The sequence below is a fragment of the Schistocerca nitens genome, chromosome 7 (genome assembly GCF_023898315.1).
Source record: "Schistocerca nitens isolate TAMUIC-IGC-003100 chromosome 7, iqSchNite1.1, whole genome shotgun sequence".
In the NCBI taxonomy this organism is placed as follows: Eukaryota; Metazoa; Arthropoda; class Insecta; order Orthoptera; family Acrididae; genus Schistocerca; species Schistocerca nitens.
The window spans coordinates 107,207,321-107,226,451 of record NC_064620.1 but is presented as its reverse complement, the minus strand read 5'-3'; the positions used below and the strand labels follow the sequence as shown (position 1 = coordinate 107,226,451).

The window sequence follows — 19,131 nt, the reverse complement described above, 5'->3', positions numbered from 1 at the left end:
AAGTTAAGTACAGAAGGACTCGAACCCTGCATCGACCTAATCTCTGCACTGTAACATTGTGCCTCTATACATTACGCATTTTTTGCTTTAATAGAAAAATGGCAGGTTTTTTAGAGTTCACAAAAACCAGCTGATTGGTCAGCAGCTATTTTGTGTTCGCAGAAGGGCCAACACCGTGTTACGAGTGGAGGTCGAAATGCACGCGTTTTAGCTCACGCAGGCTGGCGTGAGGAGGGAAGAACTATACTGACGTGAGGTCTGGAACATGACAAGGAATGAGAATGCAGAAGGCGGATGTAATTAGTTTGATAATTAACTTTAATGCATTAATGATGAACGTCGCTCTTGACTGTACATGATTCACAATATTATCTGTTCAGAATACATTCTTGAAGATAGTAATAATAGTAACCGAATATGGTGCCTTGCTAGGTCGTAGCAAATGACGTAGCTGAAGGCTACGCTAAACTGTCGTCTCTACAAATGAGAGCGTGTGTAGACAGTGAACCATCGCTAGCAAAGTCGGCTGTACAACTGGGGTGAGTGCTAGGGAGTCTCTCTAGACTAGACCTGCCGTGTGGCGGTGCTCGGTCTGCAATTACTGATAGTGGCGACACGCGGGTCCGACGTATACTAACGGACCGCGGCCGATTTAAAGGCTACCACCTAGCAAGTGTGGTGTCTGGCAGTGACACCACAAGCTACAGCTGCACATGGAAACAAACTTACAACATCCTCCAATCGTGAGGCATCTTCACTGTCTCCTTCAACTGGTAGCAGTTCAGCACCCACATATTCTTCTTCTGCAGTGTGAGGTTCCTCTTCGTCAGTGTCCAGACCCAAATTAATCAAATGGTTCAAATGGCTCTGAGCACTGTGAGACTGAACATCTTCGGTTTTAGTAGTTCTAAGTCTAGGGGACTGATGACCTAACTAACCTAAGGACATCACACACATCGATGCCCGAGGCAGGATTCGAACCTGAGACCGTAGAAGCAGCGCGGTTCCGGACTGAAGCGCCTAGAACCGCTCGGCCACAGCGGCCGGCCCCAAGTTAATCAGTAAGTTTTTAAACACTGAAGAGCCAAAGAAACTGGTACACCTGTACGTCCCCAGCGAGCACTCATAAGTACCGCAACACAACGTGGGATGGACTCGACTAATGTCTGAAGTAGTGCTGTAGGAAATTAACACCACGAATCCTGCAGGGCTGTCCATAAATCCGTAGAGTACGAGGGGGTTCAGGTCTCTTCTGTGCAGCACGTTGCAAGGCATCCCAGAGACACTCTGTGTTCATGTCTGGGGAGTTTGGTGGCCAGCGGTGATGCTTAAATTGGGATGTGTGTTCCTGGAGACACTCTGTAGAAATTCTGGACGTGTAGGGTGTCGCATTGTCCTGCTGGAGCTGCCCAAGTCCGTCGGATTGCACAATGGACATGAATGGATGTAAGTGATCAGAAAAGATGCTTACGTACGTGTCACCTCTCAGAGTCGCATCTAGACGTATAAGGGGTTCCATGTCACTCCAACTGCACACGCCCCACACCATTACACAGCCTTTACCAGCTACTGACATGCAGGCTCAATGGATTCATGAGGTTTTCTCCGTATCCTTACACGTCCGTCCGCTCGAGACTCGTCCGACCAGAGAACATGAGTCATCAGCCGTCCAATGTCGGTGTTCACGGGATCTGCTGTACTACTGATTTACTTTCCGTGTGTCCCTTGTGGGGTAGGTTAGAGTCGGGAGCACGGCGCAAACTGTGAGGTCTCTCCGTAGCACTGCTAGTGCTTCGTGATCCAACCAGTACCCATTCACCCTAGGCTGTAACTTCATTATAAGAGAATTTGGATTTTTTCTTATAGTGTTCTTAAGCTTTAATCACTGATATGTTATTAATTTACATTTAGTTGCAACAAATCCTAACAAGAACGACACGTTTTTCATGAACCTTTAATGTGCTGTTGCCTTAAAATGGACCACTCTGATAACACACTAGGTATAACGCGATAGTAATTAAATTGAAAAAATTCTTTAACCACCAATATGACGTTCACCATAGTTTTATTACAGCAAATGGTACCAATTTATTACAACAAATCGTACCAATAACGATACGGTCTCGAGGCATTCGATGTGCTGGTGCTTAGAAACAGCATATATTCTTGGAGTATAAGGTACAACATAAAAACCACCAAATATGGGCTTCTACTGAACAAGGCCAGTACAATACAGGATCTTGTTTTCTGCGGGCCTCGAGCTTTCTGCTTGTGACGTAGGGAGCAATCATTTAGAGGCACGATGTTACAATGTTTATGTAAAAATATTTTTTTTTCTGGATGGGATCCTCCTTAACAAAAACAATTTTTCTTCTTTTTATCCAGACATGTTCTGCAGAAGTCACATTATCGTTTTTTTTATTTTCTTTCTATTAATAACAGGGTAATTTCTCTTTACTATCTGTACGTATATAAATTCCTGATCCTAAGGAATTACTCCTTAGTGTAAGTTACAATACTGGCCATTATAATTGCTACACCACGAAGATGACTTGCTACAGACGCGAAATTTAACCGACAGGAAGATGATGCTGTGATATGCAAATGATTAGCTTTTCAGAGCATTTACACAAGGTTGGCGCCGGTGGCGACACCTACAACGTACTGACATGAGGAAAGTTACCAGCCGATTTCTCATACACAAACAGCACTGACCGGCGTTGCCTGGTGAAACGTTGTTGTGATGCCTCGTGTAAGGAGGAGAAATGCGTCCCATCACGTTTCCGACTTTGATAAAGGTCGGATTGTAGTCTATAGCGATTGCGGTTTATCGTATCGCGACATTGCTGCTCGCGTTGGTCGAGATCCAATGACTGTTAACAGAATATGGAATCGGTGGGTTCAGGAGGGTAATACGGAACGCCGTGCTGGACCAATGGCCTCGTATCACCAGCAGTCGAGATGACAGGCATCTTATCCGCATGGCTGTAACGGATCGTGCAGTCACGTCTCGATCCCTGAGTCAACAGATGGGGACGTCTGCAAGACAACAACCATCTGCAGGAACAGTTCGGCGACGTTTGCAGCAGCATGGACTATCAGCTCGGAGACCGTGGCTGCGGTTACCGTTGACGCTGCATCACAGACAGGAGCGCCTACGATGGTGTACTCAACGACGAACCTGTGTGCACGAATGGCAAAATGACATTTTTTCGGATGAATCCAGGTTCTGTTTACAGCATCATGATGGTCTCATCCGTGTTTGGCGACATCGCGATGTACGCACATTGGAAGCGTGTATTCGTCATCGCCATACTGGCGTATCACCCGGCGTGATGGTACGGGGTGCCATTGGTTACACGTCTCGGTTACCTCTTGTTCGCATTGACGGCACTTTGAACAGTGGACGTTACATTTCAGATGTGTTACGACCCGTGGCTCTACCCTTCATTCGATCCCTGCGAAACCCTACATTTCAGCAGGATAATGCACGACCGCGTGTTGCAGGTCCTGTACGGGCCTTTCTGGATACAGAAAATGTTCGACTGCTGCCCTGGCCAGCACATTTTGCAGATCTCACACCAATTGAAAACGCCTGGTCAATGGTGGCCGAGCAACTGGCTCGTCACAATACGCCAGTCAGTACTCTTGATGAACTGTGGTATCGTGTTGAAGCTGCATGGGCAGCTGTACCTGTACACGCCATCCAAGCTCTTTTTGACTCAATGCCAAGGCGTATTAAGGCCGTTATTACGGCGAGAGGTGGTTGTTCTGGGTACTGATTTCTCAGGATCTATGCACCCAAATTGCGTGAAAATGTAATCACATGTCAGTTCTAGTATAATATATTTCTCCAATGAATACCCTTTTATCAGCTGCAATTCTTCTTGGTTTAGCAATTTTAATGGCCAGTAGTGCAGATAGCAAAGGACACCGTTCGCATGTCGCCCGTCGCTAGCGACAACTCGTTGTAAATTCAAAGTATTGTCAATTTTCTTTATTTCAATAAAAACTATTAATGTGATTTTCTTGAATTGTTGTATAGCTATCTGAAAAAGCAGCATCTTTTAGGCACCCTTTAAGCAACGAGTGGGCATGACCTCACAGTCAATGTAAAGGACGAGCTGACTGACAGCAATCAAAGGCTTTCCAACGATAGGAGAGTTCACACAGAGGTTCTCGAATGCCTCCGCGACCAAGGAGCAGATTTCTGTCGTCGAGGATCTGAACGATTGATAGAACTTCCCATCCGTCGTTTACAGAGACTACGTTGAAAAATTGTGAGATGTTTGTGTCATTTTGGAGTGTAGTGCAGCATTCAATAAAACGTTCTCGGCCTGCCATAATAATGTCTAAATTACTTTAGAGTGTCCATTCGTATCTTCATTCGATGGTGTACATTAATCGTCGTCGTCGGCGTCGTTGTTGTTGTTGTTGGTTTGCAGTCTGCAGCCGGCCTGAGTGGCCGAGCGGTTCTAGGCGCTACAGTCTGGAACTGCGCTACCGCTACGGTTGCAGGTTCGAATCCTGCCTTGGGCGTGGATGTGTGTGATGTCCTTAGGTTAGTTACGTTTAAGTACTTCTAAGTTCTAAGGGAGTGATGACCTCAACAGTTAAGTCCCATAATGCTCAGAGCCATATGAACCATTTTGCAGTCTGCAACCGATCATCTGTTCTTTACTAGTCCATGGAAAATGTTTCGTAAATCACTACGCAGTATTTGACACCACAAAACTCCTAATGAATTACAGCTGACTCGATAATTCGAAGTTCAAGGGACGTATACAACGTTCCAGTAATTGAGCGTTAGCTTTAACACGAATCTGACTGATCACGTTATGGAATCAGAAAAAATGTCGAAATAAGAGTGCAAGTTAAACAGTGTTGTACCGTAGTTTCAGTAACATGGTACTTCGCAAAGGGAAGCAGAGAGTAACAGCTTGAACTCAAAATTAAGTTTACTTTTCCCAATTTTTATTTATTTTAACACTAGCGACAAGTCCCGGTTTCGCACGGGCCGGTCTACAACTCTTGTGTAGCGGTAATAAATTAGAAGTTAGAATAAGGTGACTGGGTAGTATTTTCCACAACACACATTATTTGAACAAAATAACAAGTTACTGTAATTCATTTTATTAAGCAGCTACATATGTTTTACATATTACTGTCTTCTTACGAGGGTAACCCCAAAAGAAAGGTCTCCTATTTTTTATAAGTACAGAACTGTGTGTGGCATTTGGTCACACTGTTATGAAGAGTGCTTCACACTCTGTGTGTAAACATGCGCACGCCACGCTCAGGCGCTCGGTCTTGGCTTGGCAACCGTTGAGAATGGAGCTCCCGTTGGATGTTACCGCCAAGTGCAAATTGCGCGCAGTTATTCGGTTTTTGAACGCAAAGGGCATTGCACCGATTGAAATCTATCGCCAATTGACGGAAGTGTATGGTAAGTCGAGCATGCATGTCAAAAATGGAAAGCGATTCAGCTCCGACGACGAGGTGAAAGAAGAGGTTCATAACTTTCTGAACAGCATGGCGGCGAGGTGGTATGACATAGGCATACAAAAACTGCCACAGCGTCTATGAAAATGCATCGACAGAAATGGTGATTATGTCGAAAATATCTAAAATGTTTCAAATGGCTCTGAGCACTATGCGACAACTTCTGAGGTCATCAGTCCCCTAGAACTTAGAACTACTTAAACCTAACTAACCTAAGGACATCACACACATCCATGCCCGAGGCAGGATTCGAACCTGCGACCGTAGCGGTCGCGCGGTTCCAGACTGAAGCGCCTAGAACCGCTCGGTCATACCGGCCGGCAAAATATCTAAATGTTTAAGGTGTAAACTGATGTAAACCATTGTAGAAATAAACAGGTCTATGTACTTACAAAAAAAATGGGAGACATTACTTTTGGGATTACCCTCGTATTACTACCAGTACTCGTAGTGGTAGGTAAACTTGAAGCTTACACAGAAAGATAATTTTGCAATAGGTAAGGCAATTCTCCAGTAACGGTAACGTAAGTTAATAATTTTTTTTTCCAGTCATCAGTCATCAGTCTTCTGACTAATTTGATGCGGCCCGCCACGAATCCCTCTCTTGGACTATCTTTTCATCTCAGAGTAGAACTTTTTACTTACCTACGTCCTAAAGTATTTTCTGGATGTATACCAACCTCTCTCTTCGTCTACAGTTTTTACCATGCACAGCTCCATTTAGTACCATGCAGGTTATTCCCTAGTGTCCTAACGGATGCCCTGTTATACTGTCCCTTCATCTTTTCAGTGTTTTCCGTGTATTCCTTTCATCTCCGATTCTGCGGAGAACCTCCTCATTTCTTAGCTTAACAGTCAACCTAATTTTCAACATTCTTCTGTAGCACCACATCTCAAATGCTTCTATTATCTTCTGTTATCTTCTATCCCTGTTTCCCCACAGTCCACTTCGCAGTATACGGAGGTGATAACTGTTAATATCGTGTCTGACCTCCTTTTTCCCTGCGTAATGTAGCAACTCGACGTGGGCTCAACAAGTCGTTGGAAGTTCCCAGCAGAAATACTGAACCGTGCAGCCTCTATAGCCGTCCATAGCAGCAAAAGCGTTGCCGGTGCAGGATTTTGTGCACGAACTGAGCTCAGTATTTTTAATATAAATGTAAATGCTGCTATTGACACCTGTAAACACTGCTTTTGATTTCGTTACGTTTTTTTTAAATTTTATGTTTATTTTCTCTCTAGCTTCATATCTACACAAGGGGATCTTTTTTATTCAAGGGAATATTTTTGACGGCTGTTAAATCGCTCTACAGTTAATTGCTCCTTGTTGTTTATGGTGTTTGCTGGTGTGTTTTTATTGAGGAAATGTAATTCATCTGCGAAGTAGCATATTACAAAACCACATTTTGGCCAATTCTTGAGCATTGCACGTTATGCTGATAAGTGAGTCCCTTAACAGGTAGGAATAATAGCGAAGAGACGACGTACGCGGAAGAATCTGAGTGCAGAAGTGCGTGAAAGCAGAGCACAGCAGTTACCATGGCGGAAGCCTTCTTTTACAGTGAACCGGTCCGACAAGTACCGCTTCGTAAGAATATCAGTCAAGGCCGAGCGGTCGGGCAGGAAGTACACGCCCTGCGTTCTCCCAGCCACGAGTAACCAAACACTTCTAGTAGTTTCCAGCATCAAAACACGGGAAATCGATAAAATACCCTGAAATGAAATGAGTGTGGGTCGATGCAATCAATGATGATATAATGGCATTAAAGAAATAGCTTTAAGGCATTCTCCATCGGGTGGTCAATGACTCTCTTGTGACTAATGAAAATGTTTGTCAGACCAAGACTCGAACAAGGTGCGACGGATTTTTACGTGCGTGCATGCAATGCACCAATTGCGACGGATTATACGTTGCTGCTGCAATGCAATTTCTTTTATAATTTTCGTTCACCTAGCTCTTTACAGCGGTAGGTCTTCGCACGTAAACTCCTGACTGCAGCTCCTTACGAGATCGCAGAAAAGCAGTGCTGACGAAACTGTAATCTCATAGCAACGCGCCGGAGGCCGTTATAAGTAAAAATTTCCTGAAAATTGTCTATGTACTTTAAAGAAATGATTCGAAAAGGGGTTGTCACTCGTACTTTAAACATGAAGTTCAAATTTAAACTTTCAATAGATCTTTATTGCCGTTAAGCAAGATCATCAGCCCACATTTACGAAAATTACTAAAGTTTCTGCTCACAGTTATCACCATACCTAAAACAGCCAGAACTTTTACCTTCCCAAATTCCGAAACCAATTACTTGTAACACAGTCAATGATCGGCCAATTACTTCTGCACACGATATTTTTAATTTTACTAGCTTCCAAAATACAACTATTTTTTATCTCAGACTTTGACATACGTTTGTTTTTCACAACAGAAGGATGTACATCAAGTATGACGTTCCTCAGGTTATTCCTTTATTAGTTATTAATATTTTTAGTTTCGTATAATGTTAAGTGGCCTGCCAGCGCTACTCCACTGCTTTCACAAGCGCAGCTGCAACAGATGGTCGTGACGTCAGTCTGCAGGACACAACTCGTCCGTTACTGACCGTATAATTACCGGCTTACATTGCAGGCCACATATATTCTGAAGTAAAGCTTTTAATAGACAAATGGGCGATCGTGCACTAGTTGCGACGCCACAAAGGATCTCCTCCTTAGCGTGACCAGTCGCAGTAACCATTATACTGTCTCAGAACGCCTTCAACGTCACTGGGTTATTCGTTGTCGCTGTTGTTGCCTCCTTTTACTTTCGAACACTGCAAACAGATGTCAGATGGACAGGCACCAAAACCAAAGAAGATCGAAAGAAATAGGTCAGACCACTGGAAAAGAAATTTTTCTCAGACAAGAAAAGTAATGAGGGCAAGAAGAAAGGATAAAAGAAAACACTTAAATGCCCCAGTGCATCGCTTCCTGCAGTAGTGGCCAAACGTGAGTATGGGGGCAGGGTAAGCCGCGGCTCAACATCAGATAAATCTCTCCAATGGCTCACTTCCCATATACCCCATAGTTGTAGAGAGAAGCAAGAGCAGCGCTGATAACTGGCCAAGCGTGGAGCCTTATACGGATACCCCAATAGTTAAGGCGGCCGACCGCGAAAAGCACAAAATGCGCATTCGAGGTCTGGGCAGACCCAAATTTTCGTTAGGAAACCGTGAAGGTACAGGGTGTTTGAAAATGAATATAATGGGTTTTAAGGCTGTGTATCATTTATTACACTCAACTTAAAATTATGAATAATACCTCACATGAATGAGCAACTCAAACAGTTTTGTCTGTATACCTATGCGCAAAGTGAGGACTATGGAACGACCAAGAGTTACTGAAGAACGTTTTGAAAGAGTGAGAGTCCTTCACACGTAGCCTCAGTAAATCAGTTCGGAAGGTTGGTCGTGAATTAACAGTTCCATTGACGTCATGTGGAGGCTTTTAAGGAGAGTCAATTACATTCTGGTCGTTTGCAGTTGTTACAAGCCTTAAAACCTATAGACTACGTGCCAACTTTGCATATCAAACGTTGCTGCATGACGATGAATATTTTCTGCATTGTTGCGATTCAGTGATGAACCGACATTTCACGTAAGTAGAAATACTGTATAAACGCACACAATGTACACATCTGAGAATCACTAAATTCCCATGAGACGGTACAGTTGCAACGACGTTACCCTACATCGAATGTAATGTTTTTTTTTTCTATATCTCGGAGGAAAGTTAACGGGCTTCTTTTTGCGGTGAAGAAACTGCAACTGATGTTTCTTATCTTGAAGTGTTCTTTAATTGGAAGAAGCGGAACCACGTAACTTTATTTGACAACAAGGTGGTGCGTCGCCAAACTGGCACAGTTAAGTATGTGACTGGTTAAATGACGTTGTACCCGACCGCTGGATTGGTTGCAAGGGGCTGTATATTTTGCGTGAGCTCCACGTTGACACACGATCTGACGCCATGCGATATTTATCTTTGGGGATTCATAAAGGATCGTGTGTACGTGCCTCCGGAACCACCTGATCTAACCGTCTTAGGAAACAACATTGTTGCAACAATTACTACACCATTGTTTCAACAATAACTCCACACACTGATCAAGGCTTGGGCAGAACTCACCTGTGCACTCGATGTACAACGAATAGTGCTGACATTCAACAGTTGTAAGAAAACCTATTTGAGTTGTTCTCTCATTTAATGTATTGTTTATAATTGTAAGTTGAATGTAGTAAATGCTACAAAGCCTTAAAAACCGCATATTCAATTTGAAACACTCTTGTAGTGTATGAGGATGTTTTCTCGAGTATCCTGGTGCACAATGAAGAATCGTTCCAGCACAAGATGGGTACAGTAGAGGAAATTGGTAGAAAGAATGTGTCAGGTGAAATTAAAGACTGTCCGCGCCGCTTTATTTTGGCCCAGAGGTTAAGGCATGGCCGAGGTACGGTGGCGGTGAACGCGTGGCGTCTACCGGCTGGGCACGTGTTGAAGGCGTCATGGGTGCCAGGAATACGGAGCCAACCGACAATGCCAACGTCGTGAAGACAAATGAATTATCTTGTAATGTACAACACACTGTCTGTATGACCTTTAAGGTCAGATGTCTATTACAACTGATGTAGCCTATTTGAACTACTGTAATGTATGTTAATGAGAAATATTAAACTTTAAAATACAGAAGAGTTGAAACGAGAGTTCATTGGAAGTCATTTCATAGCTCGGAGTAGAAGTTGTGATCTTTGAAGACGGAACGAGGTCCAGAATAGTTCTTGGATGTTCTAGCATGGCGGTGGCACGGTAGCAAGTAGCAAGACAATAATCCACCAAGAAGAGACATTTGAGGTACCAGACGGCAATCTAAAACAGTGTAAGAGACGTTTTGAAGCTATATAAAGCATACCCGCAGTCATTTGCAAATTTTACACCAACCCTGTACGTTCACAATGTCAATCTTATACAAGGGGCGATGAAAAAGTTTCCGCTCGAAGGCCACACTAACCCCATACCTACATCTTGACGTAACAATTTACCAACAGCCGTATGATTTGTAGAAGTTAATTCTATTTTATAAACTTCTATGTTCTGCCAGTTTGGGCATTACATTGATGCCCCACTCATCATAGTTTTAAATCGCTATACACGGAAGGAGCCATATTGGATCCGTGAATCAATCGTCCCGCAACAGCTCTTGGTCGCCTGGCCACCAAGAGCTCTCTCCTTCTCCCCCTCTCCCCCTCCCTCCCTCCCTCCCTCCCTCCCTCCCTCCCTCACACTCTTCTCCCGCACCCTCGTTCTGTTTTCATTTTGGCCGCGCGGGATTAGCCGAGTGGTCTATGGCGGTGCAGTCACGTGCTGTGCGGTTGGTCCCGGCGGAGATTAGAGTCCTCCCTCGGGCATGAGTGAGTGTCTGTATTTGTCCTTTGGATGATTTAGGTTAAAGTAGTGTGTAAGCTTAGGGACTGATGACCTTAGCAGTTAAGTCCCATAAGATTTCACACACATTTTTTTTTGTTTTGATTTTGCGTTAGCATTAGCTTTTTCTTGTGGGCTGGATAATACTGTGGCGTGCTTTCTGTTCCCGCAGCGAGCAAGCCGTGCGTGATGGCGGCCACGGTGGTGGGCCTGCTGGTCATCATCCTGGTGATCGCGCTGCCCATCGCGCTGCAGGACGACTACTCGACCTACGAGTCGCTGGCGGGTCGGCCCGTCCCCCCAGAGGTGGCCGCGCTGCTCAAGTCGTCGCCGCTCATCGACGGGTGAGTTCCGCCACTACTGTAGCGAGCTGTCTGCTCTGCTGCGTTGCACCTAGTCGCATTATGAAGTTTTTGGAGAACGGAACAATCCTCTATAAATACGTCACTCCAAAAGAAATCCACATAATTTCCGTCCCTCTCAACTGCCTTACGCCACGCTATTTTGTCGAAAGTCGACATCTTGGAACGAGCGCCTGTATACCCGCACGTTAAAATTCTGGACCAACCTGTTGGGGCCACTGTTTGGCAGCGTGCACAAGGGAGTCGTCATCTTCAAACCTTGTTCCACGATGAGAGTCTTTCAGTTTCCCAAACAGATGATAGTCACATGGAGCCAGGTCAGGACTGTAAGGCGTGTGTTTCAGTGTTGTCCATCAGTTTTGTGATCGCTTCCATGGTTTCTTGACTAATATGTGGCCGTGCATTGTCGCGCAACAGCAAAACATCCTGCTTTTGCCGATGTGGTCGAACACGACTCAGTCGAGCTTGAAGTTTCTTCAGTGTCGTCACATACGCAGAATTTATGGTGGTTCCAGTTGGCGTGATGTCCACAAGCAAGTGTCCTTCGGAATCGAAAAGCACCTTAGCCATAACTTTTCCAGCAGAAAGCGTAGTTTTGAAATTTTTTTTCTTGGGTGAATTTGCGTGATGCCACTCCATTGGTTGCCTCTTGTACAAATGGCTCCGAGCACTATGGGACTTAACTTCTGAGGTCATCAGTCCCCTGGAACTTAGAACTACTTAAACCTAACTAACCTAAGGACATCACACACATCCATGCCCGAGGCAGGATTCGAACCTGCGACCGCAGCGGTCGCGCGGTTCCAGATTGTAGCGCCTAGAACCGCTCAGCCACTCCGGCCGGCCAATTGCCTCTTGTACTCTGGTGAAAAAAGATGGAGTCATGTCACAATTCTTCCATGAAATTCATCTCCACCATCCTCGTACTGTTCCAAAAGTTCGCTGCATACCGTTTTTCTTGTTTCTTTGTGAGCCACTGTCAACATCCTGGGAACCCACCTGGCAGAAACTTTTTTTAACGCCAACACTTTCAGTATTCTGCAAACTCTTCCTTCCCCTATCCCAACGTATCGTAACAATTCGTTCACTGTGATGCGTCTGTCAGCAGTCACCAGTTCCTTAACTGTTTGCACATTGTCTGAAGTGTGTGCAGTACGAGGCCTGCCGCTGCGAGGACAATCCTCAATTTGCGGTGCCCGCTTTCATCACGTAACCTGCTTGCCCACCGACTAACTGTACTGCGATCTACAGCATCATCTCCATACACCTTTTTCAACCTCTTGTGGCTGTTTCCCACTGTCTCGTTTTCACAGCACAGGAATCTATGACAGAACGTTGCTTCTGACGAATGTCAAGTGTAGCAGCCATCTTGAACACATGCTGTGACGGCGCCACTCACAGCAACAGGTTGAACTAAGTTTGAAAACAAGCCGGAAGGATGTAGCTACACACTGTAATTCTTTCACACATGTAGAATTAAAACTGTACTTTTACAAAAATAGTGTGCATTTCTTTTGGAGTGACCCTCGTATTAACAAGAGTTTCCCAGTTTGGCATCTTGCGAAATTCGTCTGGCTCTGTCCGTTCATGGAGCCCAGAAAGCCGAGGACAAAGGTGCCCTCGTTATTCCGTGTTCCTCGGGTTCACGAAGGCATTAGGAACAGTCCCTCACTGTTAAATAATAAATAAAATGCGAGTTTACCATTGTTGGATTGTATTTGTGACTTCGTTCAGGACTTTGCAGGTGTAAGAGGGGCGTCCAATAAGTAATGCAACCCATTCTTTTTCTCGTATGATTTCTGTTGAAAAAATGCGGAATTTGTTGTGGAACACCGTGGACTACTTCCGCTTCAGTACATACAGTTTCATGAGTTTCCGATACGTGGCGGCGCTGTCCAAAGTCTTCAGAGTGGCATCGGTAACGGATGTGCACCTCAAGCAGAGATCTGCGATTGAGTTTCTTTCGGCGGAAAACCAGAGCATCGCAGACTTTCGTAGGCGCTTGCAGAATGTCTACAGAAAGCTGCCTGGGAAGAGACACACAGTACGTCGTTGAGCCCGGCGTCTGTCGTCATTACAAGGCGCGCGAAAGTGTCCAGTCTCCCGCGCGCTGGCCGCCCGTACACAGCTGCGACTCCTCAAGTTCTGCAACGTGCGGAAACTCTCATTCGAGGTGATCGACAGATCACAAACAAGCACCTCGCTGGTAGTACCAACACACTCGTTCACGAGCTGGGGTACTCAAAGGTGTCTGCCCGCTGGGTTCCTCGCCACCTAACAGGAGACCATAAACAGCAACAAAGGACCATCTGTGCGGAATTAGTTGCGCGTTACGAGACTGATTGTGATAGTTTTTCGTCGAAAATCGTCAAAGGCGATGAAATATGAGTTCATCACTTCGAAACGGAAACAACAATCCATGGAGTGGTTCCACACCACCTCTCCTCCGAGGAAAATGTTAAGAGTCGCACCTTCAGCCGGTAAACTCATGCTGACCTTCTGTAACTCTGAAGGGGGTTATTCCGTTTAATGTACTCCCTCGTGGTGCAAAGATCAACTCTGAAGTCTACAATATTACCGTCAGGAAACTGAAGAAATGACTTCAGCGTGTTCACAAGGCTCCCGGGAGGAGCTCTCAAAAGTTCATTGGACCGTTGTTCCTCGCCCACCCTACAACCCGGATCTCGCACCTTCCGACTTCCATCTGTTTGGTCCAATGAAGAACGGACTCCGCGGGACGTAGGAGGTGGATGATAGGGAGGATTCTGAAGCAGCAAAACGTTGATTCCGACGTCTACCCGTAGTAGAAGTAGTACCATGCAGGCATACACGCCCTCGCCGGCCGGTGTGGCCGCGCGGTGCTAGTCGCTACAGTATGGAGCCTCGCGACTGCTACGGTTGCAGGTTCGATCCTGCCTCGGCCATGGATGTGTGTGATTTCCTTAGGTTAGTTAGGTTTAAGTACCGGGTGATCAAAAAGTCAGTATAAATTTGAAAACTTAATAAACCACGGAATAATTTAGATAGAGAGGTGCTTGTAATGACATGGAGTTTTATTAGAACCACCCATATTGCTAGACACGTCAAAGATCTCTTGCGCGCGTCGTCTGGCGATGATCGTGTGCTCAGCCGCCACTTTTGTCATGCTTGGCCTCCCAGGTCCCCAGACCTCAGTCCGTGCGATTATTGGATTTGGGGTTACCTGAAGTCGCAAGTGTATCGTGATCGACTGACATATCTAGGGATGCTGAAAGACAACATCCGACGCCAATGCCTCACCATAACTTTGTACATGCTTTACAGTGCTGCTCACAACATTATTCCTCGACTACAGCTATTGTTGAGGAAGGATGGTGGACATATTGAGCATTTCCTGTAAAGAACATCCATCATCTTTGCTTTGTCTTACTTTGTTACGCTAATTATTGCTATTCTGATCAGATGGAGCGCCATCTGTCGGACATTTTTTGAACTTTCCTATTTTTTCGGTTCTAATAAAACCCCATGTCATTCCAAGCATGTGTGTCAATTTGTACCTCTCTATCACATTATTCCGTGATTTATTCAGTTTTCAAATTTATACTGACTTTGTGATCACCCGGTAGTTCTAAGTTCTAGGGGACAGATGACCTCAGCAGTTAAGTCCCATAGCGCTCAGAGCCATTTGAACCATACACACCCTCCCAGTAAGGTGGCGTAAGGCCGTCGCATTGAACGGAGATCATGTTGTAGCCAAAAGAGTGCGGAATAATATGGTGCATTGGAATATTGATTGAAACCAACCCGCCTTCAGAAAAAAAGTGTTGCATTTCTTAATGAACGCCCCTCATAACGCAAAATGTAATTCTTAACAGGATAAAATCGACGGATGTAAAAGTATTTTCTCGAGTATCACGGTGGAAAGTTAGTCATTAGTATTTACAACTTACATTAATGCTCTGCTGGAAAACGCTGCAGGCTCCATGAGGCTATTCGTAGACGATATTTTTGTCTCAAGAAATGTTGCAACGCCAGAAGACTTTGGCGAAATGTAAGAAGACCTGCAGAGAAGACGGTTGTGGCAAGTTTTTATCAGAAAAAATCAACCAGCAGTTTGTACAGTTGCCGACAATGCGGGGCTACAAGCTTTAGGAAAGCACAGGGATCGACGAGGCCAATCCAAGACATGAAAATTACAGATGAGATCTCGGGTCATATTTAGTCACTGCAAAGTGCTGTGATGTGTCAATCCTTGCTTTATAAATCATCGCAGATCTTAACTTTTTAATACTCAGATCTTATTGGTACAAAATTACTGCTTATTCTATTCTTTTAACAGATGCTGCTCATTCCTCGTTAAATCGCTCCCTCCATTTTGAATCCATAATGATAAACCTGGAAAGAATGGGGGGAACTAAAAACACTGGCTTCTTCACCACGCATCCAACAAACAATCTGATAATTATTGTGTGTAATTAACATTCGTAACAGCCACAGGTCATGCGCAATTTAATCACTAATACCGGTTTCGCTAGCCGGCCGCTGTGGCCGAGCGGTTCTAGGCGCTTCAGTCTGGAACCGCGTGATCGCTACGGTCGCAGGTTCGAATCCTGTCTCGGGCATGGATGTATGTGATGTTCTTATGTTTAAGTGGTTCTAAGTTCTAGGGGACTGATGACCTCATATGTTAAGTCCCATAGTGCTCAGAGCCATTTGAACCTTTTTTTTTTCTTTTCCCAGTTTAAAGCCGCACACTGAATAATGCTCAGAGTTGTTTAGGACGAATCGAAATAAAACTGAACATGAAGTGAAGTGCTAGAAATTCGCGGTTTGGGCGCCAGTTAAGCGCCACAGCCCCCTACCCCAGCCGCGTCCCTCGGCAACAGGTGGGCGCCAGCAAGTAAACACAAAAATTGCCTCCCCAGACGAACGCCGTGTTCTCTCTGCTTCTGGCAGAGTCGGCTTGCGGCCAGCAAAGTTAAGCCCTCGGGGCTACAGCGTCGACTTAAAGGGCACAACACGAGCTTTCTACGACTTTCCGTGTCCGACGTAGGAAATTACAGGTCTTTCCCCGGTTCTCATTTTTACAGTCTGTGGCAGGATCTTTATGTTTATCCAACATTCAGTGATATGTGAAGCTCGATCTCTGCTGCACGCATCATTAAATTCACAAATTCGCATGGCAGTTCCGCCATGACGTTCTCGCACAACGTCTCAATTCGTAATATCTAGAACTAAGATGGTAACATAAGTGAAGTGCTGCCCAGAGACTAGTTTTGATGTAGGTCTATACTTTGCAAGCACATCAGCTCTGCATAACTACTGCAACCTACATCAATTTGAACCTGACTGCCATAGTCACGCCAAAGTCTTCACCCGCTCCCCCTCCCCCTCCCCCTTCCCTTCCCTTCCCCCCCCCATACACACACACACACACACACACACACACACACACACACACACACACTTACTTCCAGTACCACATTGACGATTCTTTGATTTAGTTAAGTAATGTCTTAAATTTCTCATCTTCGCATAATATTCGTCTCGTCTTAAGTTATTTATCGTACGCATTTTACTTCCACACAATGCAGCATGCTACACAAATACCTTCAGAAAAGACTTCCGAACATTCAAATTTTGTATTTGATAACAAATTCCACTTTTTCTGAAATCCTTTTTCTTTCTGTTTACTGTCTGCATATTACTCATATATCCTCTCTACTGCGGCCATTTTAATTTATTTTGCTGTCCAACTAGCAAAACTCATCTACTGCTTTTCATATCTTACCTGCTTATCTAATTCCCTCAGCCTAACCTTATTTCATACGACGACTTCCATCGCCTATGTTTTACTTAGAAAGATATCTTATAAGCTCTTTGCAAGACAGTCTTTCCCTGCAATTGATCTTCAAAGTCCTATGCCGTCTCTGGCAGAATTACAATGTCACCGGCAAACCTCAACACTTTTATTACTCCTCCCTGAACTGTAATCCCCTTTACAATTTTGTCCTTGGTTTCCTTGACATTTTTATCAGTGTACAGATTGAATAACATAGACAGTTGTCTAAAACATTCGCTACGTTCTCAACTACTGTTTCCCTTTCACTTTCCGACACTTTCAATTGCAGTATGATTCTGTACAAGCTGAACATAGCGTTTCGCTCCTTTTATTTTATTCCTGCTTACCCAAGAATTTCAAAGAGTATTCCAGACAACATTATCAAAAGCTTTCTCTAAATCTACAAATGCTGTGAATTTAGATTCGCATTTCCTCGAACTATCTTCTGAAATAAATTTTAAAATCATTATTGCTTCGCGCCTTCCTGCTTTTTTCAGGACCTGATACTGACCTCGCAGACTGCCCTCGACCAATATTTTCCATTCTTCTGTAAATAATTCGTGTTATAATTCTGCAAGCATGATTTATTAAACTGATGATTCGGCAGTACACTTGCAGACGTGCGTTCTATGGTGTGGGGTACTACGTTCTAAGTTTAAAGTACAATATCGTTTGTATAAATAAGAAATTAACATTTTACAGTTTAAGTTCTCGTCTCTACATTCTAGGAGACAGAGAGACCGTCAGAGTTGCACTTGGACTATCAGAATTGCACTTTGACCACTGCAAGGAAATCAGACATCAATCCAAAGACCACTATAATCAACATAGTCGCCTTAAGAGATTCAGCAGCTAGGTAGATACTTAAAATCTGTCTCAGTTGCACATTTTGTCTACTTAGATCTGAAGATTACCCAGAGTGATCGAGACGTGCGAGACGTGTAACGTAATCAAAAAAGTGCAACTCAGACGGAGCAATAAATGAGAATTATCTGAAATATGAAGATGATGATGTCCGTTGTTACTAGAAGCGCCCTCACATTGATTTCCTTTATCCCTAGCGGCATCATATCCTTAACGTTTTCTTCCTTTCTATATACGATGTAGATGTTTTTTGTAGCGTCCGTGAGTTTTTAATCACTACCAGCGTGCGACCCAGCTCACCATAGGACTGTCACCTAGAAGCACTAGCATTTTTCCATTCATGTTGGCACTGGTTTTTGCGTGATTCGTTTTAACGTGCAACAGAGTCTGAAGTTCGGTACCTTGGTGTACTCATGACTTCTCGTAATGATCGCGCCTTCTTCTGTTAGCCTATCCATCATTTCATTGCACCGCAAGTCACAGTGACATTTAACTCAAATTTCATTCCCATGTCGTTCTGATGTAGGGAGTCCACTTGCTGCAGAATCTCGAAAACTAGTGCATCATTGAGGTGTTATCTGTAGGGCTGTTGCATTTGTAGTACTACTTGTGAATCACACAGTTACCGTCCTTGGAAAACGGTTTCTCAATGCCACTAATATGGCTGTTAATTCTGCTGTCATGATAGTCACCTGAGATGTTTATATTGGTCAGCGAATGTCGAAACTACTTGTTATACGTCGGTTTATATGATACTGACAGGTACGCTTCCATTGCCTGTATATAATCCCATACATTATTATTAGGTCGGGTGTTGTCTGCAACGCTCGGCGCATCAGGAAGGCAGGAAGGTTAGGGTCTAATCAGGGCCGAGTGACACAAACGTCCACTTTGGGTGCAATGCTGAGAGAGGCACCCAAACACGAAATCCAAATTGGACTAAAATTTCTCTCAAGGCCTACCATACCCATTTTGCAAATTAACAGTCGTGCCTGTTAAAGGAGGTGTTCCCCTAACCTTACCAAGAACACCACGTGCAGTAACGAGACCGTGGCCGACCGCTCAAGGTTAGAAACAGAGGATGAGTCCAAAAGTAATCAATGAATATGAAATCCGGTGAAAGATTCGGGA

At 44.4% G+C, this 19,131-nt stretch overlaps 1 protein-coding gene across 1 annotated transcript in view; it reads left to right on the top strand.

Annotated features, from left to right (window-relative positions):
• LOC126195218 (dipeptidase 1-like) overlaps positions 1-19,131 on the top strand; it is a 585,745-nt gene that overhangs the window by 200,490 nt on the left and 366,124 nt on the right. The window contains exon 2 of the mRNA XM_049933736.1: positions 11,126-11,297. Coding sequence (XP_049789693.1) covers positions 11,126-11,297 — 172 coding nt within the window. The remainder of the gene's footprint in view (positions 1-11,125; positions 11,298-19,131) is intronic.